Below are 27,980 nucleotides of genomic sequence, written 5' to 3'. Positions count from 1 at the left end.
CAGCTTCGGGATGAGATTCTGATGAGGAATACACGGCTTGAAATTATATGGTCTTGTACGGACACTTAAATATTTTTGCAGAAATAAGAGTTATATCATTTTGCGGAAAAATTTGCGAGAACTATAAATGTGGAATTGAAAACGAAATTTTAATGATTTTTTTATATATAAAAAATTTCTATAGAACTCACAAGTATTTCATCCGTAAATTCCAGGAGGATATTGTATTCTCACGGGAGTTATTGCATTTTCTATCAAAGTTCCGTGCAGTTTGAAATTTTTCGAAATTTAAGTAACAGCTGTGTGTAAGGTGCTGATATTGTGAATTTGCGGTCAATTTATGACCAAATGCTTCATGAAATCCTGTTTATCCTGAAAATTCAAGAAAATTGAGACCTTCATATTGAGCCGTTATTTCAATATCATTAGGAAAATTGAACTCTGCATTCAATTGAATGTTCAACCTATTGAATTATTCAGGACAACAGTTGCCTCGAGATTTCGAACCGAATTCGTCTATCTCCAATGTTTGAACTGAAGTTGACTGCCTCAATGTTCACTGTAGAAGTCATCTAACTCAGATCCAATTTCGGAATAAGGATAACTCACAGACACTGATTGACTACTGATTATTTACTGTCCTATTTCGCTCCAATTTATGTCCCGGCATACGTACCATTACAAAATACAATATTACTAGTATTATTATTGTTGGAAACTTCAACGGTTTGTACTTCATTTTCAGTTATCTATTACCTATTACATGAAGAGAATTGTTCTATAATTAATGTCCAATAAAGTTTGATGACTTCCACGGGGAAAATGGAGATAGTCGGCATGAATTCAAACATTCGAGATAAACTCAGTTCGAAATGTGGAGATACATCAGTTTGAATAAGAGTTACTTATGTTCCTCTGCACAGAGTAAAATCATCCAGAAATTACTAATAGAGTAAAAATAAAAATTTATTATTAACAGGTATATATTAAATTCGAGTCATTTAACTTTGGAAGTTCATCACTGAATTTTTTAGAAAAATTCTCAGTGAAAGATTCACGAATTTTGATTTTGCCAATTAGTCAAAATTAAATCCGTCAAAATCGTATTGAGCAATTAAATTCAATCTATTTGCAGTTTTCGACGAATTGGAAATGAATGGGACAGAATTCTTAGAGATATCATCTTTGGAAGTCATTCAAGAAATCAACAGAATTGATATCTTGATAATATTCCTCAAATTCTCCGTCGATATCGTCAATCATCAATTGTCACAAATGATTGACGATTTCCCAAAGATTCATTGCCCACGGGCCGTCAATTATCGAATTACGAATCAATATTCACATTCCTTGAGCAATTTGAATATTAGACGACTCCCATATTAATCATCAATCATTGATAGAACATTGATGAGAATTTCATCCTTAAAATCTTATCGCCCACGTAATCGACACAACACCTATTTATTCCAATTGAAATAACGAGTCTGTTACATCCTGAATAAACCCACGTAACAGTCATAAACAATATACACAAATGAATAATTAATTACTCAATCAGCAACTGAGTCGGATATTATTGGATTATTTAATTAATTATGAATTACGCATGTGGAACTAATGACACCTTGATAATATCGGTAATAATGATGATCGAGGGTACTATAGACAGTTTTAATGAAAACAAAAAATTTAATATTTTTTGTTATTATTTGTTATTATTTTTAGGGAAGTCTGACCGCACATTGTTTTTCTCACTTATTTCTTTCTCGATGTACTTAACAACACTAATCCTCATTCTTTGTAATATTTTCGCAAGTAGATTTCCATCTACTCAGGATAATCCAGGGCATATCTTGAATATAAGAAGCAAAGAGTTTGCCCATGAAGCAAGCATACACTCACTTATTCCCAACCCTTGATGTTCATACGAGCTCCTTCCTCTGTGCATCAGAGATTCCATTGAAGGTTTTTCTTTCTGGTATGGCGCGCCTCAAATAGTTTCTCTTCCACTCCACATCTCCACCCTCTCCCCTTTGATATCATTTTTGCGTGATAAATAGACAACGATCGTCGGTCGAAAATTTATATCGTCAGGAGTTGAATTTTACAGCAGAACAGGCCAACAACTCCGACCCACGGATATAATGATGATGGTGAAGGAAATGAAAGTGATTGCTGGTTTTAAGGATAATATCGACGTAAAATATTAATAACGTCGAAGTGAATTGGGGGTGGGATAGCACTAGATCGTTAATTTTTTCACGACTTTATCAGCCACTAGTGTTTTTACGGTGTTTCACTATTTCCCGCCGTTTTTTTTTGCGCTTTATTCCTCCTCTACCCCTTATTTTCCAGTTTTAAAGGCTTTTCTGCCCTCGAGAAGAATGCGGGATTCTAAAAGTCGACCCTATGACTCCTGAGTCCCATGGGATCGTAAAGCGTTCCGCGATACGCTGAAAGTATTTCTCCTCTCGTGACTCTTAACCCTCAGCTGCAATTGCCCCGGCACTTCGAGTCCCTTTTCTCCTTTTTTTTTTATTCAGTCTCACGCGTAGACTCGTAAAAAAGAGAAAGCGCGAGAATCCTTCCGCGTCATTAGATCGAGTGTCGGCGGATTAAAAAGTGCAGTGTCCCGGGAAAAGTGGGTGGTGGGAGGAATGGGGTGTCGTAAATAAGACGCACTCATCAATTGCACACGGACTCGATAGACTCTCTTCAATGATCTCGCTCGTCATAGAGATTTTTTTTTTTTTTTTCACAGATGGTTCTCGGGATTGCTGACCAATGGTTCTGGTTCTCGTCGAACGAATTTATTTTCATTTTTACTTCCGCCTTTTATGGGTTTATTGGGGGTATTGAACCGGTTAGGAAAGACGAGAGTTGAGGCTCGCGGGAACATTTTTCCGTTTATACGACAGCATAAAACTCGCAGTATTTCAGAAGTGTTTTGTTGTTTTTTAGAGAATAGTTGATGTGAATTAGAGAAGTATGGACATGCGCGATTTATGATTTTGAGCATTTTGGAGTAAATATTGGTTTTATGAAAATTTTTTTATTGTTTATTGAATGGTACGTTTTACTGTTTTTGAGGATGGGATAAACAATAATTTTGTGGGATGAAATAATTAAATGGAACAGGTATTCCATTGTGATGCTTCAGCTTACGATGAATTGGAGAAATTGGAATAAATGGAATTCTTTGAAATTTTCAAAGTGAATATTTGCTGCTTATTTGATGAACCATGGAGGAATGGGTTTGGAGACATGAATAAACTAATGAACAGTCGCATTTTTACAGTCTATAAAAAATTTTGATAGGGGAATGGCTTGTCTCTTTTCTCTATGCTGTAATTTTGCAGAATAATTTCTCTCCCCAAACCTTTCAAATAGACTAGTTGACTCTAAAGCTGATTCCTGAATTTAAAAGATACATTTTATGTAAATTTTTCAATAAAACCAGTTCTACTCGGTAAATCTTCCGAAAGATCCCCGGAAATGGTTAATTCACTGGCTAAAAGTGTACCCTTTATTTATAACCACTCCAAACAGATGAAAAATCTATGGAAAATCAAGAAAATCCTGAGATCTTAATTGACCAGAGCAGGCCGAATTCGAATCCCACGTGCAAATCGTCAAATTTCTCCCAAATTCCATTTTTTCGAAAAACTCACCTTTTTCCAGTCTTTCTGAACAATCACTAGGATATTCCCTAGGCCTTGATCACTTACCCAAAAAAAAATTCAAATTCTCCAAAGATTTCCAGACTCCTCCAGACTGCCATTAATTCACACACACCTATTTGGCGTAGATTTAATACGACATGTGTCCACCTACTTTACCTGAAAACGGCAAACTCAAAATCCAGGAGAGGTCATACAGTTGCTGGTAGATTTGGGAGGGTAGGCAAGAGGATGGAGGAGAAGGCACTGTAACGACCCCCTACTGATACTGTGTAGTTGCTCACGCACAAGGGATGCACACACATTGAGCAGTTGGTGAGTAGTCGAGGCTTGTGCGACGGTGGTTTGTACTACAGTGGATGGACTAAGGGTGCGTAGAGGGTTGGTAGAAGGGGGGGTAGAGAGTGGGGTGGATAGAGGGTGGGGTGGCGAGAGGGTGGGGTGGGGAGACTCACAATATAGAAAGACGTGAAAGGACGAAGGGTAAGAGAACCGGATAGGCGCACGCGCTCAAACCTCTACCCAAGGAGTGGGGAAGCTCCAGTGTCACTTTGTGCCGGGCATTGCGGCGCCGTGGCCTCCAGTCTTTGATCCGCTGCTCATGCGGAAGCATATCGCTCCGTTATAACAAATATACCAACTCCACCAACTCCACCAACCCCGAGATCAAGTGTGTTATAAACAAATTTCTCAAAGTTTTCTACAACGATAAAATATCAACGCCTCCCAAAGGATTAATTAAATTACTACAGTACTCTCTAGTAATTATCTACCTAATTATCGACGGATAAAAATATCACGAGAGATAACAGTCACGGCGATTCTTCGATTTAGTGACAAAGTGTGTGAAACATTGTGACGTACTTAAACAATAAACACTCGTGAAGTTATTCGATAAGACGAGGGCATTGATAGTGTTGAGACAGATAAGGTGGAGAATTGTTGCTTTTTTTTTCCTCCAGTCATTACGCTTAGTGAGGGTGTAGGGAGTATGGAGTAAGGATTCTCATCGTATTTGCCAGTCCGCGTGACCCAATTAGGTTTCCCTAGCGTACCAACCAGTGGCTCCTGGTTTAATCGTCGGTGACACTCTCCAGGCCGCTTACACGTTATACCCCCCGACGTTGCACGTTGGAAATTGGGTTTCCGTGTGCGCGCAAACCCAGTTGCCTTCGAGCTCCACGACCGGCACAGAGATATCCCCCGAGGGCTGACTCTATCTGTCGTGGTTACCCTTTCCAACGAAAATATCATTTGAGTCGACAAATTCTTTCACTGCCGTGAGAAAGACACCGTCAATGTGTTGAGGAGAATAGCAATCAACGTAATTGATGAAAATATAAATAAATGAGACAATGACAGTGCATTGTTGAGGTAGCAAGGAATATCAGCCGTTGAATTTGAGGATTTGAGAGAGACCAGGGTGTCGAGTGGATCTCCAGTGGAAGATATCGCTCGCTGGAGAACGATTCAAACTTTCTCGCTGGCGTTGACAGATCGATAAGGAACTTTGGAATCCCCGAGTTTTCCACAGCCCTACCCCATCCTTGTCTGCCTACCCTAACGCTGTTTTAAACTTCTCCAGTTGGTGTCAGACACTATTTTTCGTTCGTCAATTTCTCCACCTCTTCTGGATAGAAAAAGAAAAAAAATCCGGAAGAATCGCCTGTCACTCATTGAATGCGATAACTAATTTGCGAGATTTTTATCATCGCCGATAGAATTTTTTTGAATTGTGTGAAGTGATCAAAGTGAAAGTGTGTGTTATCAGTGTATTGGGGGTGGTGACGCGGGTAATTTATTAAACAAGTTGAATGAAAGGCTGTAACTCTGACGCCGTTTCGGACAAATAGGAGTAACATTTTCCCATTTTCCCTGTCGTTGCCATCACGGCAACGTACAAAGTCCAATCATAAACGTACAAAAGATAATCACGAGGATATCGTACTGTCATCACCGCGGGGTCTCGTACCCGTGCGGTTCGGTGACACAACGAGCCGTAAAAAGCGTCAACCAACTGGTATCATTAAAGTTGACACGGTGAAGGGTAACGGTGGATTTGGTGATTACTCGGCGGCGGGTGAATTTGAGGTTTGGGGTGACGAACAACGTCCAACGGATGGTGAAGACCATCAGGTTGTCATTGGGCCTGGGGCCCCTCGTGCCCACTCCCAGACAAAGCAGAGATGCAATGACGGCAATGTATCATCACTCCGGCCACTGTTGCATGTAACACACTGTGAATTACACTCACCCCGTGAGGCTGAACTGCTCAGGCTAGACCAGCTCGAGAGCTTGGATAGAAAAACCGTTGATCGAGACGCATACTCTATGATGGATAATTTTCACAGCCCCGTACCACCGCCACTACCACGACGACACGCCCGGTAAGCTAATCAATCTACCAATCATTCACTCAAACTGTCATTACCAAAACAAACTTCACCATTAAACGTCTCCACTCTTGAAAAATCAACACACCAATCAAATTGTCAGCGTCCTCCAATTTTTGATATATCGGCTACGATTTACACTCCAATTGAAATGTCATTTCATTGAATTCCATTAAACGTGTATTTTTTTTTTACCGAGCCCCCAGCTCCATTCCAATTGAAATTCAATCGATCTGTATGCCCTTTTCGTTAAGTGCGTATACCTTTTTCTTCCTGTCGTTCCTCACTTTGATAAATTACACCTTCGTTAGGCGTGAAAATATCGCCTTTATGTTAATCCTCTGTGCCACCCCCACCCGCCCAAGACCTGTTAAAATTCGAAGAACGCACACTTTCACCCTTGGTAAACGATCGTGCATTCGTGAGGGTGGATAGTCAAACACACAGACAGTCCGTGGATATACCCTAGGAATGAATATGCATTAGAGAGGGGCCAGAGAGGAGGTAGAGAGGTGGACGAACTGGATTCTTATCTCCATGAGCCAACCTCATCCAAACCCACCCACCCCCCTTCAATCCTCCACCACCTCGCCCCTCCCCCCCACCTTTCCCCCATTTTCAGTGCCAGGTTCCGGTACGTCGCAAAACTTTGCCAAGTAACGGGTTTCTGTAACGTTAAAGGGGCTCTGAAAATAGCAAACTATCGGGAGATAGAGTTTTCCCTTCTTCCCTTAAAAGCACTGCACCCTCTCTCCCTTCTTTTTTTTTTCCTCTCTCTCCATGTACCTCGGTTGGATTCGAAAACAACCCAATTCGATTCAAGACAGAGAGGAATTGAGTTGAGAATGGAAGAGAGCAGATTGAGTTGATTCTTTCGCAAATGTGCGCCATTGGTTGAATTAATGGAGACATAGGAGTTTTCGCAGAAGTATCTGTCAGGAAGTAGTCTGAGGGCTGATGGTAGGGACAAAACTAATTGACCTCTATTAAAGCTGGGTCCAGTAATTGGATGGGCACGCTGGTAATAAATAAGTCTGGATGAAAATTTGCTGACGAGCGGGGGAGGGGAGTAAACAGTATAAAAGATTGTAGATTTTGGCTTGGTAACAAATTGCGAGGTTATTACGCTGTTATCTCGTCACAGGGTTCATTAGTTCAGCTTCAGCCGGAGTGGGATTCGGTAATTGACGATTAATCAAGTCTTTCGGTTATTTCAGGAAAGAACTACCAATCATTAGTATCATGTCTTTCGTGAATTTATTTTGCTGTTTCATTGTCCTGTTTGAGTGGTTTTCACTGATTTTTACATTCGTCTTCTCTAAAGCGTTTATCAGAGATTCAAATGTCAGTTTAATGCCACTCGCTATCACTAATTCATCGAGAAATTTTCAATTCGGTTGCAAGTCACGTACAATTAGGACTGTCATTATTTTAACTCGCCTGAAACGGTCTGCGGATCACATTGGAATTTTCAGGGCTAAAAAATCTTGGTATTGAAAAACTACATATTCTCTTGTTTTTTCTGGTAAACGATCTGATGATTGATCGAGTACTGGAGCAATGCGAGAAATAAAAATGGGAAGGGAAAAAATAAAAACTGCACGTCATTTTGTTCCTAAATATGGAATTTGAAATTTCATTTGGAAACTACCAATTGATTTCCATTGCTGTTGGATCTATTGAAACACACTCGATATTCCACGATATTATTTACCAGTCAACTGTCACGTCAATGTGAGTTCCGTTTGCTAACTCTAGAACCGACAAACCGCAATAACTCAGTGATTGAAGTGTACGAAATGTATCAATTCAATTAGCTACCTGAAACGTACTAAGAGATGTCAATCAAACCGAGTAAATTCGCCAATTTCAACCATAATCCCCCATTTAACCTTTTTGAACAGATAAATTAAGTAATTAATCATTAATCCCAGGTCACAGCAATTGGACGATTAAAATCTCAATGATAATCCCAGTATTTGGTTTTTTCATTAACATGAACATCGGAGTTATTTACCAGTCATCTGTCACGTCACTGTCAGTGGACATTGCTAATTCATTCACAATTCCCAAATACCCGTCCGAAAGTACAACCCAAAACCCGCAAATCATGACTTAATAATTGAGGTGTGCAAAATATACAAATTCACATATCTACCCAAAAAATACGTAAGAGATTCTAATCGCGACAGTTCCCAGATTCCCAGGGAAGATAATCGTATCTTCCAAATTCAACTGTTAGGCGAATGGTGTTCAAAGTGATTTGGTGATTTTCAATTAATTTCCACTGTCATGGGGTGAATTAAAAGACTCGGTGAATACTTGATCGACGTTATTTAAGAGCCAACTGTCACGTCAATGCCACTGGAGTTTGCTAACTGATCCGGAACTAGCGAATCTGGCCGCAAGTACAACATGGGGATCCGGTGAACCACGATCGCTCAATGATTGAGGTGTGTGGAATGTATTCTTTGAACTAGCTACCCAAAACATTCTGAGAGACGCCAATCACGACTCGGGATTGAGAGTAGGGGTCAAAGCCAAGCTTTGGCAATACGACGCGCTTTACACTATTCGCTTTTCGCTTGGTGTACCAGTGGTCCAAAGGAAAGCCACGTGCAATCGAATATCGGTCTACCCCGTTTCTCCTTTGCCCGCATACTCAAAGCCAAGCACGTGTTTAATATATTCTACATTCTGAATTTCAATCTAGATAGTGGTAACTCCGAGGTTATGCTCTAAGTAATTAAATGCCCCATTTATTTCTGTTTATTCATTACATCGTTCACCAACTTATTTATCGACATTTCGATGATGATTGTCCTCTCATAAAAAATACCTTGAAACAAAAACTCTCACTTTATACAGTAGATTCTCGTTGAAGTCGCGTGCATGGGGCTGTAGGGGAAGCGAATTCGAACAATTCGACTATATGTAGCTACCCCTCACCAGTCGCTCGCTGCGGCTGTGAACTAAATTTTTTTCATAGAACATTCGAATACGAGCGGAATTTATTTATTGGCTTTGTTTTATCCGGAATTCAATTCGCCACCCGACGGAACAATCGGAAGATACGGGAAAATAAAAATTGAGAAGAGGTCCGACTATATGACGACATATACTATATATTCATATGGATATCTCTCGTTTGGTTCAACAATTTCACCTTTTTTTTATAACTACCATCAATTTCTCAAATTGTAAGTCCAAATCTAAATCATACAAACACGATTTCAAAACGGTCTCATAATCAAATATTTCATATTTTCGCTAATCAAATATATTGTATAATTATATGTGCATATATTTCGACGAAAAATGCAATACGTCACATATAGTTATGACATATATATTTTTTGACGAGTGTTAACGTGTGAATTTGGAAACCGGAGAAATCCCCAAAGCCAACCGACACTGGTGGATTGCCAGCGGTTAATGTTCAATCATTTTTGACTTTGAAATTTTACACCGAGGGGCTGGGAAAGGGTTGAATCTTGTAAAGGGTTGAGGGGAAAAAGGGACGGCCATAGAAGTCGACGATTCTGCGGTTAAAGCAAAGCGACCCCAGTGGCCATACATCAACCTGTCTTAAACTGGCAACTATAACGTATACACATTTCACCTGAAACCTCGACTATGGATTCTCACCATGAACTTCTATGTATGTAACACTAACTTACATAGTGTTTTGCTGTTGCGCCGGTTTCCCTTCTCGCTTCGTATTCAACTGTGCTTTCACCCGATGAGTTTCCGGTTTATCCAATGCTGCAATTTCAGATAGAAGAGCAGTACGTGAATCACATCTCGGGGATATCAGATCATGTTCAAATGTAATTCCGGAGTTATACGTCGGTATAACAATCAGTCTCGGATTATTTCGGTCTGATTAGACGGAGAGAATATTCCACATGAAGCGTTTAACGAAGCGATACCTACCATCTTGGGTCAAATAAAAATAATAATTCTCACTCGCATCCACTTTTTGTCCCCAAAAAAACTAGAAAGTCTTTCCTATCACTCACTGAAACTTTTCCCCTGAATTTTCCACACGCCTAATAACAATTCTGAAAAGTGAATAATTTATTCAATCGATTATTCAATCCATTCTCTTTATCGTCACTTCATTTTCACTTTACCAAATACGTCGTCTCCCCTCAAAACAACTTGAAACGACTTAAAACTATTGTTTGAATAGTGAAAAATGATGAGGACTTTTTATGTGACAAGGGGGTGAGAGAAAACGTGAATTTCAACTGGCTTAATCCACGATCACGTCGTGGAGGCGAGTTAGACAGGGCTTTTCCGAGCAATTGATAGGCAGTCACGGTGAGGTTGACCTCGGGGGACATCAGTTCGAACAGGAGGCAAAATCGTTCTCACACTCCAGTGTCCCACGTCTCTTCTATTTTGTCACCTCCTCTCATAGCTCTTTCACTTCTACCCAATCCGCCCAATCTTCCAACACTTGTGCCTCTCTCCCATGTATTTACCATCAGTTGCAACTACCGACCAAACAGAGGCTTGCTACCTTCCGCCTCGTATCTTTCACCCTGAATTTCGTTTTCCTTTTCTCTCACCCTTCTCCCCTCAACCCCGCCACCATCTTCACCTTTTTGTGAGAAACAGAGTGATGTTACCGGTTGGATATCGCACTTCCCCCTTCCCCACTGCCACTCGTCGTTTTATCATCTTCCTTCTTAATATTTTTCCCTTTTTGTCTTGTTTCCCGCATTTTTTATTATTTTCCGCTTTGTTCTTCCTCGTCGTCTGCGTCTCCTTCGCCCTAACCGGTAGAAGATTCACCCCTTGGGTATAGTCTGTACGCAATCCTGTCTGCAGGAAGGATAGGAGACCTCAAACCCCTCCGCTTTCTTTTTTTTTTTCACTTCCATTTTTCCCCCTCGCTCCTCTCAACGGCTTTTGAGATGCTCATATTTTGATCTCTGACTTTTTCCCTTTTTTTGCTACAAAAACCAGCCTCTCTACGCCTATATATCTTCGGATAAAGGAGGGGTGGAGTAAAAGATGGGGTGTCCTTGTTGGAATATAATTGCGAGAGGTAGCATGATAGAATTTACGGTGGTGAATTGCATTTAACCCCCTCACATCGGAAAATGCGGGTAATATGAGAATGGGGAGGCTCTACCTCGCAATGCACATACACGCGCTTTTCAACCGGTCGAGTTTGGAATTCCAGAGTGGCTACTTTTCTTTTACGTTCAGTCTATGGATGCCTTTTTTTGCCATATAAAAACTTGTAGTTTCGTTTGAACTTGTGCCCGCCACGGATCGTTTACGCCACGGGACTCTGTCTGTGAAAAATCAACTGATGAATCCAATTTTGTCGACTTTCTCACGAAAAAAAGGAAATATTACGGAGTACAGTGCGACGCCAAAAAAATAATTCATGAATCATGTCGGAGCCGCAAGCTATCAAATCCCCCAGGAATTTCTATCTGTTTTGCCATAAGTTCCCGATAGCGGAGGCAATTCGGTTTTCTCAATTTTTTTTTTTGGCCAATTTCAGATAACAAGTACTGAATTTTTTAACCAATGAAGTTTCCACCTCAAATCCCCAGTATTTATCCACTTACACTTTCTACTTGAATGTTGTAAATTAGATACTATAAAATTGCGTAGCGAAAAACTTGAATCATGAATTCCTTTTCTCGTGTGAATGGCGAAAAAAATTAATCTCCGGTATTTAGTTTTTTTTCGGTCGTTAGAGGACCACGTGAATTTATGTGACGACTGAGTAGGAGGAAAATTGAGGCGCGTCAAGGGATGCATACGTGTGGCATGTACATGCGAGTGTGATGTACTCTCCTCAATTTTTTTTTTACCCTTTTCCTCACTCGTAAAGAGAGAAAAAACGAGAGACGAGTGTCGACGCGTCGTGAATTTTACGAAGGTAAAACAGGCGAAAAAAAAAAAATTTAACGCTCTCTTCCTCCCTCATCTCTCCTACCACGTGTGGGCTGTGTATATGGAAAGGGAATGAAATTGAAAATGGAACGGACGTGGCTTCGTTGTCAGGAGAATCCGAGGACCACTCTCGAGACACCCGGCGTGCCTTTTCTCCTGCTCCCCCCTTTCTTTATTTTCGTGTATTTTTTTTTCTTTCTCTCATTCTGGGTGAAGTCGACCCCGAAGAATCTCAATAAATCTCGCCCGCGGCTAAATTACTCCGACCCTAGACATCCCGCACGCGTCGACGTACCAAACTCCTTCTTTTTCCATCCTCCCACCCGTTAAATCAGTTATTTGTTTGTATTAACGTTTTGTACAAACTTCAATTCCCCATCTCCAAACTTCCTCTGATGAACTTTCTTTTAATTACATTAAACCGGCATTTCCACCGAGTTGCATTGTATTGGATGGAATATTTATTGTCAAGTGGACGGGGTTGTAGAGCTGTTCTACTGAAAGTGGTTGGCATTCACTGGTGCTGATTCCTCCGGCTCTGAAAGGCGTTTACCACGTCGTCTGCAGGACCCGAATTGTTTTAAATCAATCTTCGTCGTTACACTAATGCGATTTGATCATTAGCTCCCTTATAGGGTCAAGTTGCTACCCTTCCGGGAAACATTTCGTCAATACATGTCTCCCTTCGCGAGCACCTGCAGACCTCCAAATTCAAAATAATACTCAATATCTATCTACCTGTCCGAGCCTACCCCGTAACACCAAAATGCCATTCTTCACCTGAGAACTCATAAACAATTCCCTCTGTTTGCACAACATGCCACTCCAAGCCGACGTCTCTCTCAAAACACTTCTTTCTCTCCTCACATGTCACTTCATCATCGATCAAAACTTTGTGACAACCACGTTAACCGGAAGTACCGGCGACGATAGCCAGTTGACGATAAACTAACGGGTGTCCATTGGGTAGGCGTACAAGAGAATATTCTCAATAAGTTAGAGGCCCATCGGCTATTTTTCACCACCTTGAGCAAACCAACACAGTGTCAAACTCATAACTCCCCCCAGTGGTGAGTGTAAACGTGTAGAGGTCTTCAAGTTATAACCAAATGCGTATAGCCGACGTACATCTGGTCGTGGTGGAATGGGAGGACAGAAGACATAGGTGGAAGTCATAAGTAATTCATCGCCTCGTGCAGCAGAATGCCGGGGATTTATAAATACGTAATGCCCGGTGGTATGCAATTTTCCTCAACTCCTCGTTTAATTTTTCCCTTTTTCTCTTCAACATGTCACTTTGTGGCTTAACCTGCCTAATGTGAATAAATGAATGTGTCAGCAGTTGTTTCTTTCGTTAATGACGAGAAGTAAGGGTGGACTGAAAAAAAAAAGAAAAATATAAGTTCTGAGAGGAAAATGAAGAAGCAACCCGCTCGAGACAGACTCCAGAGATGGAGAAGAGGAAATGGAGGATGTGGAGATGAAGAGAATAAAATGGAATAGTCTGTTAAAAATATTTCAACCGTTGAAGGCACTGGTCTTTCCGCGTACAAACCATCACGGGAATACAGAGAGGCGGTTTATCTGTTCCAATTAACCTCTTAAATTTCATTCGGTTGGAGGCAACCGGGCAGGCCCGATGGCAACCGTTGTGAGTTTCACGTTTCGAATCGATTCTTTTGTGTGTTAGCTCACCCGAAACCCAAGGCCCTCGATGAGCTAAAAAGAAATAGGAGAATGGAGGGAGTGAAGATGCTTGAGGCTTTTTTCTCGTAGCTCAGTAATCGAAGCTTTTAACGACTATCCCATTGAACCTGAAAATAAAGAGGACACGAGCGAGATGAGCTGCTAAAGGTGAAGGAGAGAAACAAGAGACATTTTCAATCAAATAATACCATCAGTTAGTCTCGGCTGCTCTTGTGATTTACACGCGTCCAAATTCTTGTAGCGCCTCGGCTCTTCTCTCCCGGACAAGAAAAAAACTTCTAACTTTATTTTTTATCCTTTCTTCTCATTCGCACGAGGTTATCATCGCATTTATACTGTATAAACACGAGGAATATTACTTCGCAGAAGTCACGTAAAAAATGAAACTTTTTTTTTTGTATTCTCTCATTTCTTCATTTTCTTGGCAAACAAAGTTCGCAGGAGAAGTTGGAAAGGGTAACGGTTCCACGAAAATTTCTGGCTCTGGAATTCTAAGGCTTTAATACGGCTTTCGCGCTATTTGGTGGACTGCCCAGTTGTATACAGTTGGAGAAAAGTACATAATCCTCTTAGACGAATATGTGTCTGTCCATCGGTTGAATACAGGCGGTTCCATACTGCCATGATAAAAAAAAATCTACTGTTGTATTTATTTTTTTTATTCGTCAATTTTATTTTCATTTTTATTGATGTGCAACTACAGAGCATAAAGTAATAACCGGGTGGTACTGCCACGTCGGATCAATATCGGCGGGAGGGGGTGGTGAATGGGGGTGGCGCACTCGTGTCAGAGGAGACCTGGGGGTAGTTTGTTGCCTCCTCTCCGTTGGGTGCAACGCCGGCTTGATGGACGAAGGAGCGGAGGGACCTACCCTGAGAAACTAGACAACTCGACAGGCGCTACTTTGCCACGATTTTCTCCAGCGACTTCGTGCCACTCCCATTCCACCCCCTCCGGGCCTCTTCCCCTGGGAGATTCTAACACCGACACACAACTTCCTGTCGGCTTTCCTCGCCTCCCTGGCAACACCTTCAATCAACATTGTTTTTCAAATTATTCCGACTCTTTATTTTTTACTCCAAGTCATTCATTGACACCTGTAATGGGCTTCGTGAAAAATTTTTTAACATCGTCCGCCCCTATACGAATTTCTCCATTTCACTTATTTAATTAATCGACTGGTATTTAATTTTCGTTTTCCAGCCATTTCGGCTTTGACTCTTTGCAATGTTTCATGCAGTCTCACTTACAGAATTTACTCGGAATTTTTCCATTGGAATTTGTCGATATTTCTCCAGCCGAACATTCATGGTTTTATTTATAATCCTCTCGGTTTTCGAATGAAGAAGCGAGCGCAGCAAATTAGAGTCATAATTTGCACGATGAGTAATGGGGCGGGTTGAAAACAGAAGGGCCAAGTGTTGTGTGTGAGAAGATGAGAGAGAGGGTTGGACATTGACAGTATCAAATGAGAAAGGGAGCGAGTCACGACTGGCTCGTGCGGGTGGTTGGAGACGAGGGAAACGTACCTAAAATATGAAGAGAAAAAAAAAAGGAAAATAAAGAATAAAGTGTCGCTTCATTCGTTCAGTTGACAAACGACCTGAGCCTCTTGTAACACGCTCTGCGTTGGTGTTGGTAAAATCGCTTATTGTGCGTGGCTGACACCCCATGCCCTCCTGGCCATTTCCAACGACTTTGTCTTTTTAACATTCAATTTATTTAATATACTTTCTCCCTTCCATTCCTGCACCACCATGACAACGGGTCATGCCAAGTGACAGAAAATACGAGCACCGAGAATTTTCACTCAACATACACTCGCATATTTGCCTCAATCCTCACCCCTGTCTAGTGGGTGCAAAACCTCCTTGGACTTAACGTACTGTCTCAAGCCGTTATAAATAGATAATACGTTGAATAAACGAGGTGACTAGAGAAACTAGATGTGAAACTGAGAGAAGAGAAAATGTATAACAGTCAACACATGAAACTGAATATCAGTATGGAGAAATTCACGTTTAGTGGACGAGAATGAAACCATTTAAAACGTTTTTCAGACGTTAATAAGCCCGACAATATCACCAAAAACATTTTCAAACCGCAGAATAAACAGACGTCATTGCCATGAGAGAGTAAAAACTCTTCAATTGTATATAACCGAGGTTGTATGAGAAATGAAAGAGTAGAGTGCAGGAGAAACGGGCGTTAATAAAGTCGAAGATTACGGTAGTTTTCGCTCCGCCTGATCTTTATCCATGCTCGTTATTTTTCTCCCACCCACACCAACTTTTTTTTCCCACACCCTCCAGCATATGTATACGTATCTGGAAAAATATGTGTCACGCTTTATCTCTTTCTCCGTCAGTGACACACCTGCTCATCCGCAAAAAGGGGCGAAAAAGGGGTACAAGAGGGCAAAAAGGCATTAAGGAAGAAGGGAATTGGGCTTTATTTGCGGAGGGATAAAAATTATCACGATAACGCTGGCTTCTCTGTTCTTCTATTTCATTTTCCGTTTCCCTTATATTTTTGTTTCTACTAATAATATGATGAGAGGAAAATTGAGGAACCGAGGAATCGATGAATCGAGGGATGAATAAACGATCCTAAGGGGAATTTCAAAGTCTTCATTGGACTCCCGTGGCACGAATACATATCGGCGTTTTTACACTCCCACTAAAAACCGTCCACCTCCTCTAGTGGATAATGCCACTGGTGCCTCCTCGGGATGTTACGAAATACATCACGGCAACCGATCTATTCCTTCTTGTACTCAATATGACGTAACGTGTACTCAGAATGCCTCTCTTCCTCTCGCTTCCTCTCTTGCTTTTTACCTATTCAACATCGCTGAGAGATGCTCCATTGGTTCTATGGTTAACGCCTTTTTACTGCGTTCCCTCGTACCTGAAAAGGTACTCGCACTCCCAAAGGCACCCTCTAAGTATGATCGATTATTCAAGGCTTCTCGTTTTTAACCTCAAATGGTTACGTGACGCTATTCACACGCGTTAACCCGAGCGTTAACCCACTAATTCGTCAATTCATTCAGCTCTTTCTGCCATTTTTTATCACGTTGCCCAATGACCTACATTATTTAAGATTTTATTTTATCTCACTTCAGGAAAAATATTATTCAATTGGCACGTACTTCTCTCCGGAGTTGCCAATATCTCCGCAAAACGAGTCATGTCTACAGGAAAATTGATTTTTCAGTGACTTGAGTAACAATTTTTAATATTTTATTGCCGTTCTGATTGGCCAATAAAAAAAAAGGAAGTAGATTCCGAAGGGAATAAATCGTGAACTTATCAAAATTTCCCTCTATTTATATTACACCCATAAAAAAGGGCTCGAAAAGTCTTCAAGTTGTCCGCCCCGAGTACTTTTCCTCATCACCCATTGACCTAGATTCTCCCGAAAATCCGAAGGGTGAAGACCCCCGTATGTTTCATCCATTTGATAAAACACACCATCGTCCTATCCCTCCTCAAGAGACCCATCCAATTACCTTGATTAAAGTTGAATTAATACATTTTTTCAACTCCCGTTCTTTGTTCCACTTTCACCGACTTTTTCAACTCCCCAGTGTGATACATCCACAGATTCAGTGAATAAATTCAAGCCTCCAGCATAAATACGAGTATGTCATAACACTTTTTATCTAGGAATAAGGAGAAGATTCGGGTTTAAAAGTAGAAGTTAATTTCACGGAGTACGACTCCGCAAAATACGGGCCCACGGTTACCACCGCATTTGCCTCATGTGGGTAGAACAAACTCCCCGATATACACGATATATCGCTTTTGGTATATTCACCCGAAATATGCGTGTGTAACACGTAATATAGGATCGAAATTGGTACGATGTGAGGATGATATTGGTGCGTATATCTCGCACCAGAAGATCCGAGCATATTCGGAATACGAGATAGGGCTTTGGCTTGTTGTCGTAGATATTACCCCCCAAGCCCAATGGACAACTAGCCCGTACTTTAATTTACATATTTTCACCAACGATAAAATAATGGAATATCTCCCAGCAGTTGCCAGCTCAAAGCTATAACCGATTCTGATGACACTGATGGTTTATTCGATTTCTCTCACGCATTTGTTCATGGGGATTTATTTATGGGAGAATTCCATCGGCTATTGATCCAAACGAGAAATTTCATAAAACTTTATTTTTCCATTCGGTCGTGTGAATTTATTGAAACAGCAGAATGCCGTGATTAATTCACTCTTTTGATGGGATTGAGGAAAATATTTTGACACTTGGTGTATATGCACTGGTGATGAGAGTGACCGATCGATCATTCCGCTGGGGAAACACCTATTCACTATCAGCCACGGCACACTCTCTCGTTCAACAAAGAATATTGAATTATTCCGGTGATATTGTGGGAATAGAAATTGGTGAGAGTGTAATGAAAATTCAAAAGGAAGGGAATAAAGTGGTGGGGAGAAAAAATGCCGGGGAGACATTAGCTAATTTGCCTGGTTGAATATTCTAATAGGATGGACGTAATCTCTTTGGTTGGAGGAGCCAGAGTAGAGAGTTGAGGGATATTCCCGGCCAAGGCTCTTCTGGATACTCGCCAGAGGCTGCCACCAGAGCTAATATTACCTTTTCCCATAATGCAAGGGAATATTAAATAAAAACAGATCGCTGACGACAGCTACAAAGGGCGATATTTCCATCAATTTTCGGGGATTAAGGGACGCATTCGTTGATCATCTCCGAGGAAAGGTTTTATGCTACTCGGGCAAAGGCTGGGGCGGGTTATTCGCGTGACTCGACATGCGAGTAATCGGTCAGATAACAATTGGTCTGACAAATTGTCTGTATAGATGCGACGTGACGGTAATTTTTTCTGTGTCACGAGATTTTGTCATGTTTTGCCGAGTTTTTTTCATGTGATTGTCCATCAGTTCATTGTGCCAGTGAGAAATTGATTCAATAGAACGAGTGATTTTTTCTCAGCGTTTTATTATGATTAAGGAAGTTTTTCCATAAATTTTTTCACGTCACTAGTTGAATGGCTTTTTTTATCCGCGAAGACTGTCACATTTTTAACGTGTGATAACAAACGGTCACATGACCGTCACCTGATATGTCACGAATTTTACTCACATGACTATGCGTGACGATCAGTGGAATGTGCAGTTCATGCCATTTTTCTGATGTGTAATGGCCCCCCGCGATTATTTAGATGATTTGTGTCCTCGTTTAGAGTCCACTTTGGCTCCATTGAGAATAATTTATAAATCAATGCTTTGTACGAGGATGCACTGACGGGACCCCGGAGAGGCCATTGTACTGAACATGACTCTGTCAATCGGTCTATTGAGGTCCGTCGACGTCATTAGGGGATACAATTAAATATGAATATCCAAGGGTGATGTGAATGTCTGGTAACTTGTCAGTTGTAATTACGGAAACTGCTAGGAGTGGGTTTTGCGATAGGGCAGATTAGAATTGTTGATTTTAGTGGTGAATTTTCCGGGGAATTTCGAGTTGTTGCGGTGATGATTGAGTCATGCTCGGAAAATAATCGATGACATCATTGATCATGGAAATGAAGTCGATGACAGTCGATTCAATTTTCAAGTGGAGAAATCATCTCAAATTGAATGGTGGAATTAATCTCTTGTTTGAATGACGACAATATTCATGAATCTGCTGACCAATGAAAACTTAATGGCACGTGTTTTAGTTCACGCGTTGATGACTAAATGAATTTTTTTTAATTGACGATTGGTTAATGGATTGGAGCGAAGTAATGAATTTCCCTGATTTTTCACTACTCCATTATTCAGTTAATTGAGTCATACTGGAATTCATTACTGATGAAGACATTTACGATTGGAATTGAAGTACGTTGAATTTAATACCGAACTTCATCGAAGTTTAAAGGGCGGTAATTAAATTGGAATTGATATTGGGGTCAATTGCCGGGATTTCTCTATTAATTCTCTGGTCTTTCTTGGTTTTCTTTCTTTTGACAGAGCGAGATATGAAAAAGTCACTATTTTTCACTGAGATCAGAGCAATTTGTTTCGACGTATTTGGGGATAAAGCATTTGTCGCGGGATTCCACGAAGATTCATATATCTCAACTTTTGGGTAATGGGGGTGGCATAATCTCTACACCATTTTTTAGACCCCAGTCCATCCCCTCAGAGTCATTAACCTCTTGACTGTCTTCTCCTTCTCACCCCCTTGGCCCGAATTCCCCCTACTTTTCTCCCTTACACTTTATTCTCTTCATTTTCCGAGTGTCTCTCTTCAATTTACTCGGTGACATCTCGAATATATCTCGAAACACACTCTCCACCCTCGAGTAAACCTGCCAATCACATTACTGATATTAGAATAATGAAGGGTGTAACGATGGATTCTCCTGGATTACGGGCTCGAGGGAATAGAGAGGGTAGAGTGAGAGATATCCAGAGGACGCTTTGTTCTGCTTTCGTAAGGCCAAGTCGATTAAATTTTCGTTCTTTTCAGCCTCTCTCCATCCACCCCAACGGGTCCCATCCTGGAAAATGAATTTTGATAGTTTTGGGTTAAAGCCCAGAGGGACGTGGATTCGTTTACCCCCTCTTTATGAAATTTCGTACTCCCTATTGTTCACAGTGAAGATTAAATTACTCAATTAAACTCCCCAAGCTTTTTTCCGCATTTTACCGTAAATTATTTTCCTGTTCTCCTTCTTTTCCCCTATTTTCAATCCAGAAATAACAAGTTTTGTATAATTTCTCCCTGGAATACCCCAAAAATTCGTTTTTTAAAATGAGATTCCTCACTGACCTCAGCCTTCCAATTGTAAATATCTATTTCGCATATCTGTACTTGAATTAAATTTCTGTTTTTATAACCAAACTTAACTTGTTTTTATAACGCACAATGTCCATCGGGAACAACGCAATTTTTTCCCAGGACAATGGAAGAGTGAAAAAAAATCTCATACAATTCAGAACTGACCCAGTTTCTCTTTTGTATTTTCCACTTATATTTTTTTTTTCACGATTGGTTGCATCACCATGGACGTGGCGAATCCAAGGGAATTATTGAATTTCAAAGTGGTTGAAATTTCCCCTGGAGATGGCGAGAAATGAGTCTGTAAAATAGTCGAATGTCGAGTAAAAGAAAATGCTGGAGTAAAAGCAGAAGGTGATGGGATAAAAATTCGATGTAGTAGTCCAGATAGAGTCTTTAAGGCGGACCGTCTGAGAGGTGGGCATTACATCTGTCGATATTCCCTCCATCAGTTATCGATAGAAATAAAACTACCGGGAAGCACACTACCCTGAAGTAATTACAAACTTCGTCGATTAGATTCGACTGAAACCTACTGCCTGGTGGAAGCATAAACCCCTTTTCTGGGTACCACCAACACGTACACCGGCCAACCTATCGTAGATTCTCTGTGTTGGATGGATCAGGTTGATGTACAGACATACCAAAGGTACTCTACCATCTAGATATCGATGTGCCAAGAGGAACCCGAGATGTCTGCAGAATCCAATGGATGACTCCAATGGCAATCGAATTACAACGCAACTTGAGAACAGTAGATAGTTGAGCTGTTCTCTGTACATAATCTACCGGGATGATTGATATTCTTGGCTATTTCACTCTCTCCATTTGCCATTGGCAAAACTTTAATCATTCACGCTACTCTCCTTTATTTAAAAACCCTTTCAACAAATCATCGAAGTCAAAAAAACGTCCGAGTTCATAACACAAGTCGAGCGCGAGTTTTAGAACTCCACGGCTTTCGTACAGTATTTTATATCATTGGGCCCAAAATCCGCGATTCTGAACACCTATATACAATATGGCATAATATACAATTTTGGATTAAATTCGAAAATAATAGAATTCACTCGGAAACAATGAATTGTTTACATCTTGTGTAAAAATCTTGTCTAAAAAAACATTGCGTACGCACCGAGTGATTTTAATCAATATGCCAGAAATCTTCGAATCTTGGAATTCGTTTTTAACGGGCAAAAAATTATTCTCGACTGAAAATCGAAGCTGAGAGGTGGGATGCTCGTTCTGGATATGAGAATCTCGTCATTCCCTTGAGCTCTTCTGATTCGAATGTTGAATTCTCCGATAATCATGCTCAATCATCATGATTAATGATTTGTCAGAAGTTATATGGTCGCAGGATTTAACATTTCCGGGTGACAGTTCCCCGGGTGGAGCTAATGTTGATCCAGAGCCGAGGGGATGCCCCGAAGGGGCTGTAATTTATGAACTCCCTTGACCAAGACGTAATAATGACATTGGAGTGAGCAGTTGACGCTGGCCAAATTCCGAGGGCTCTTACTCGTCAAATGGCTCTGATGCTAAGCCTCATTCATCTCCAACCGCTTCAACTCACCCACTTAAAATTCCACGCTCTCCACACCTTGAAGTCGTGTATGCGAGTAGATAAGTTTCACATTCAATCCAATGTAATGTTTCAATTGCGCGCCAATCTCGGATGATGAATGCTGATTGAAATATTATACTAAATTGCCCGGGCAATATTTTTCTGTTGAGTTATTATTTATCTCTTATCACTGGAATTATTCAGAAGTCGATTAGTACATGAAGCTTGACTCATGCATAGCCAGAATCAACAATTTATATCCACATTAATAATAATTAAATATCTGATTTAAAAAAAATTTGGATCTCCAAGTGGGATGTGAACCCACAAGAAAATACCAGAATGACATTCAATTTTGTGAATTCCGAGATAAAAAGTCATGTCAATCAATCATTCCGGCATTCCATTCCGATTGCTTAATGAAATATTAATCATCTATCGGCCATGACTTGGAAGTTTAGCCGAAGGTGATTCAATTCACTGTATAATTGGTGCCTATCAGAGTGACACGACGATATCGAGAAGAGAAAATGGAGAGTGTAGGTTCCCTCGTGTCGCTATTCTTTGGGGCATGGAGCAACTTTGTCATATTCCTCTTGGATATGACTTTGAATTTTATGAAGTCTTCCCCCTCCTGACCCTCATCCATGATTGCCATCTCTTCCTCCCTTATTCCTCCTCGAGTTTTTCTTTCACCAACTGCGACTTTCGTCTCAAGAAGCTCAGGGGAAATATCCGTGGAAACATGTACATCATTTTTTTTTTTCATTTTCTACGGGAAACTACGACATTCTCCGCACTGTAATATTTATCCAATTTACAAAGCCTCATCCCATGAAATCAACAATTACTCTATTTTTCTCTTGATGGAATTGATCATAAAACATGAGCGCCCAATAATGTCCTGTCATTTGAAATTTCAACCGTAATTTCCATTCCAATATTTTTCTAACACTCTAATTTAATTACGACAGGGTCATGATATTTTCCTCACTGGTCAGGCATGAAACCCAAAAACATGTAGACTCTCTCTCTTCTTAAAAAAAAAATGGCGAGAGAAGAGGCCCCACAGGCAGCAGCGACGTTGTATCTCCCTCGGACGATAAATATTCTTTTTCAAGCACGAGGGGAACCCGACGACGACCCGGTGTTCGTGAATTAATTGCCACCAGATCGGGTTAGAGCGTGCACGTGGGTACATCTCGCCCACTGCCTACCACTCATTTTCGCCATCAAAAGAAACCCATTCACTAAAATGCAGACGAGTTCTCTCCACACTCTTTCATTCCCCCCTTTTTTTCGAAATATCGCTATAAAGAATATTCTCCATCCCTCCACGAAATGTATTCCTCCCACGGGAAAAACCGAACGAAATCCGGTGAAAGAGTCAACCCAAAAAATACAAGACCAGATTGGAATAAGCGTGAACACGTAATACATCGCCTGCCATAAGGAAATGCCCCTTGGATCCGGCATGATCCGGATGTGCCCGTAAAAACCAACTAAGTCGCCGGTCAATAATTAATGAACTCCCCATTGGCATTTTCCTAGGACCCGGTATCTCAGGAAAGACGTTGGTCCCCCAGAGGAGGCTATAACCGGGAGGTAGTCAGAAAGCGAGATGATGGGTATAAATAACATTTTTAGCCCGACTAGTTTGAATGTGTATACAATAGATGTTGAATTATTGAATAAACTCGAAGGAATGAAAAATTTATCGCTCGAGTGCCCACGACCGTACGAAAAGCCAACAACAGTTTTGCTTCTCAATGGTGTATTTTTTTCACATTAAAATAACATTATATTTTCGGGGTGTTTTCATTGTCTACCTCTCGGTCGGTGCAGAGGCAACATAATGAGGACAAAGAGGCCCGTCTATGGGACCAATCCATATGCATCTGGTTGAGAGGGTATTGTGTTCGATTTGACACATTGAAAAGTATTCTTCTCTCTCCTATCCATCCCCTCGGTCGGTCTCCTTCATCTTCCCTCTTGTTTCCTCCTGTACCTTCTTGTACATTCTTGTACCTTCTTGTTCCTTCGTGTTCCTTCGTGTTCCCTCTTGTTCCCTCTTGTTCCTTTCTTTGGGCTCTGAATGCCGCAACGGGAAAAAATTTACCGAGACGAATGACACGACAATGAAATGGTGAATGCACGCTAACTAACGAGCATGTAGTAGTCGGTAAAGTCTCATGGTATTGCCGCTTTGTGACCTCATCCTATCCTATGTCAACGCAAATGGAGAGGGAGGTTACGCTTCTCCTGCAAGTGCCCACCAATGTGTACATGTCGCACTCAAAATTCTCCTCCCCCCTCACGGCACCCTCTCACCGCTCCCTCACCGCTCCCTCACCACCCCCTCACCACCCCCTCACCGCCCCCTCAACCACCAGAGCTCGCGTTTTGCTGATTTATTTCGACTGTTACTAGAGTTACTGATTTATGGCCACGTGGCCATAGTCAAACCTACGCCATTAATAAAAATTGAACTTTGGGAGGAATAAATGTTTACTTACTTTTTTTTTACCATGTCCGTATAAATTTTAAACTGCCGTTCTTCATTGCAGTCCTCTCCCCTCAATCGGTTAGAGGTGAATATTATTTTGATGGAATGAGTATTTTTTTTTTCACGGGGACTTTGAACGTTCAATTAAGTTTTATGAATAATTCGATGTTATGAGGGGGAAGTGGGAGGGTGAGTATTATTCGGATGGCTGAATTGTAATATCGGTTCCATCGGCTCTCCCCCATCTTCATTGAAATTATAATTAGGCACTCGACTGATGCTAGCATTCATGGGTTTTCCTACGCAAGAATATTTGAGATGTATATCTGTAATGTCTATTGCCATCCGCCTTTGTGCTGAGCTCTGCCACAGGCTACCGTATAATACACCGTAAAAAGGATGAAAAGGAGAGAAAAGGAAAATAAACATGGGAATGATAACGACCACCCGATGCGTCTGCGATGCCACGTGAGACACGAAAAGTAGAAAATTATCAGTCATGTTGATCTTGGTAAAGAAACCATTTCGACTGATTAATTCAACCAGCTCGACTAGAACGATAAACAAATGGTCGATGAGAATTTTTTGAAGGTAAAAAAATAATAATAATAATGAAAATTGTGTTTGGTCAACAGTTTTCAACGGAACACTTAATCACAATTAGAAGGAAAAGTTTAAATGACCTTTAAGAAAGTTATAACGATGAATTTCGCACTCAGCCCTTTTCTTTTTACCCTCCCAGTTTGGAGTAAGAGCCATTGCATCCGACTGCATCACCCTCGCCTCTAGCTAATTGCAGAGAACGCACACGAGTGTAGCTGGTAAGATAAAGTACGAGAATCCCAGGTCTCTTTACTCGTTCTATTTTCTTTTCAGACCTCGTTTTTAGACGCTTCTCTCTTCCCTCTTGCGTCTCAAGACCTCGCTCCGTCTGCGATTAAACCGATTTCTCTCTTTATTTTTTATTTTTTCGTTCACCCTTGTCCTTCTCCATACCTTATTCATCGGGAAAAGAAACGATCGCGTTTTTCTCCTTCCTCAAGTGTCTTTTAACTCGACCTCGACGTTTTTCCTCTACTCTTATCGAATGGACTCGAGCTGTTTGCCTTCTTTCGCTCCTTCCGCTCGGACCGAACAAACAAACACAACATTCCACGTGCATTACGATTCAATTATAATGCCGATAGACCTCGTTTGACAAGAAGAGACCAATAACTGGAAATTCATCACGCATTTATCACAAATCTCCTCAAAAATCAAGACAAATCTCGGTGATATAGGGTATGGGGCAGGTATCGAGGGTACTGAATGTTAGACAGAAAATCGGATGGGGCAAGAGTTAACTTCTGCCTACAATTACAGTTGAAATAGTGCTTCCGGCGCAGGAGTTCGGTCAATGTACCTGTACATACAACTTATTGCTCATACACAACATCAACAACCAACTGGTATAAATACCTTCTAACAAATGAGAGCCGGTTATCTATGGGGCACTGTGTAATAGGTAATGAACACTGCACCGTCTGCTCACTACTTCCATCATAGATTATTTCCCTCTCCTCTTTGGGTACTGTTTATTGTTATCTCAGAGATTCAAGATTACGGGAGTCTCGGTATTCATCATCGATTTCACTTGAAGTGGGATAAATCGTACGGGTTTTGATTCATTTTTATTATCAAATATGAAAATGTGACTTTTTGCGATATGAAAAGGTTTCTACTTTTTATTAAATTGAAGGTCAATTTTGAAATTAAATTCTACGAAATTTTAAGAAAGACGACAAGTGCTCTGAAATACCCGATTAATTTTAGAGCACGTGCGGTATTCCTTGAATTTTCCCGTGCTCGCATTGCAACAGATGGAAATTAAAAGGAAAACAGTAAAACTTGGAGCCCCCTGAGCTTTCTCAGTTGAATTCAGGACAGCTCTCCTGAAAATAACTCCAAAACAGTGCATAAAATTTCAATTTCTTCCCAACAGTTTACGAATCGAGAGTTCAATCAACATAGTTGATGCAATTCCAAACTTTCCGTCACTTTATTTAATTCGATGAGTCCCCGAGCACCGAGAGCGGAGAATAACGATAAAAATGACAAATAAAAGTGGAAAACAAAGAATCTGCGAATAGCGAAAATTGCGACAATGTTTTTTTCTCAACTCTTGCTTTGTCCCGTATGTTTATTCCTCCTGAAGAGGGACGTTATTGGTCCATACCTGGTGCGCGCGCCATTCACTCCCTCGGAGCACTTGGAGCCCCTTTTTCTCCTCCACCACCCCCTTTTGCCCACCGTTGTTTGCCGAGGACCGGACGACGTTTGGCATCATGAAACGAGCGTGAAGGCTTCTTGTTAGACGAAATACGAGAACCCAGCAAAAATACCAAGCGCACCTTTCCTTCATTTCTTCCCTCCTTATACTTTTCTTTTATTTTTCCACCTTTATTCCTACAGTTTTCCCTTTGTTTTCATTCCTACCCGCACCTCGAGCCCCACCCCTCGCCCATTCATCGCGCTTCACTGGAAATCCGGTCATGAAACTTTGACCATAAAAATGCGATTTTCCCCGTGGAGTGAGAGAAATAAGAATAATTATTGCAATTCTCATGGAAAACGCATGCCTAGATGTCACGTGACGGTTTATTTTTATTTCAATTTTTTTTTTTCTCGCTTCTGGTGCGACCAGGGGCGACGGAAAATATATTCCGGTCGGCAACGAGCTGAGTTGAACACACGCACACCAGCCCTATCTCTCCCAACCCGGAGCACATCCCCGACGAAATGAAATTCAATCTCCTTGTCTTTCGGCTCACGGATTGATCGAATCTAAAGTTTAGTTATACGGTGAGGGTAAAAAAAACGTCGGTTTGCTGGGCGATATTACGGAATTTTACCATACGATGTGAGCAGACGAGGGGTAATCGAGGTATCCTGCGTTTGTATACGCACTAGACTGTGGAAAAAACGCAAAATGACATTTTCATTTGATTTTTATTGCCTGAAATTCAACCGTGATCTTTGAATATATAAATCATTTCCGATAACCCCCTTCTATGCCATCTCCATTGATTTAATTCGGCTTGCAAGGCTTTTTTTTTTTTAATTTCTAGTCTACCAGCAATTTCGTCGGGAGAATTGAGACACGTGACAAATGGAGTTAACGACACTGTGACGTTAATTCAGAAAAACATCCCTGTAATTATTGGACACGTCCCTTGCATCCCGTCAGTCTGGTAATTATCACCGACTGGTTTGAATTAAAACTGACAATTCGACGTTTGTGATAAATTTAAAGTTGTAAAGCCGTTGGATAACGATCCCCCACCGGGTGGATGAAATTATCGGAGACGTTGGTAATTCCAAACGAGCCGTAGGG

At 41.0% G+C, this 27,980-nt stretch overlaps 1 protein-coding gene across 2 annotated transcripts in view; it reads left to right on the top strand.

The window, feature by feature from the left end:
- Positions 1-4,289: 4,289 nt before the first annotated feature.
- Positions 4,290-27,980, top strand: part of Ten-a (tenascin accessory) — a 64,944-nt gene continuing 41,253 nt past the window's right edge. The window contains exon 1 of one of the 2 annotated variants that reach the window (XM_011312131.1): positions 4,290-6,070. In XM_011312131.1, the coding sequence (XP_011310433.1) occupies positions 6,015-6,070 (56 nt within the window). In that variant the 5' untranslated portion in view covers positions 4,290-6,014. The remainder of the gene's footprint in view (positions 6,071-27,980) is intronic. The other variant, XM_011312210.1, reaches the window with a different exon arrangement.

This window comes from Fopius arisanus, unplaced genomic scaffold (genome assembly GCF_000806365.1).
Source record: "Fopius arisanus strain USDA-PBARC FA_bdor unplaced genomic scaffold, ASM80636v1 scaffold00001, whole genome shotgun sequence".
Taxonomy (NCBI): domain Eukaryota; kingdom Metazoa; phylum Arthropoda; class Insecta; order Hymenoptera; family Braconidae; genus Fopius; species Fopius arisanus.
The sequence above is the reverse complement of the archived record's forward strand: the minus strand, read 5'-3'. Positions and strand labels throughout refer to the sequence as shown.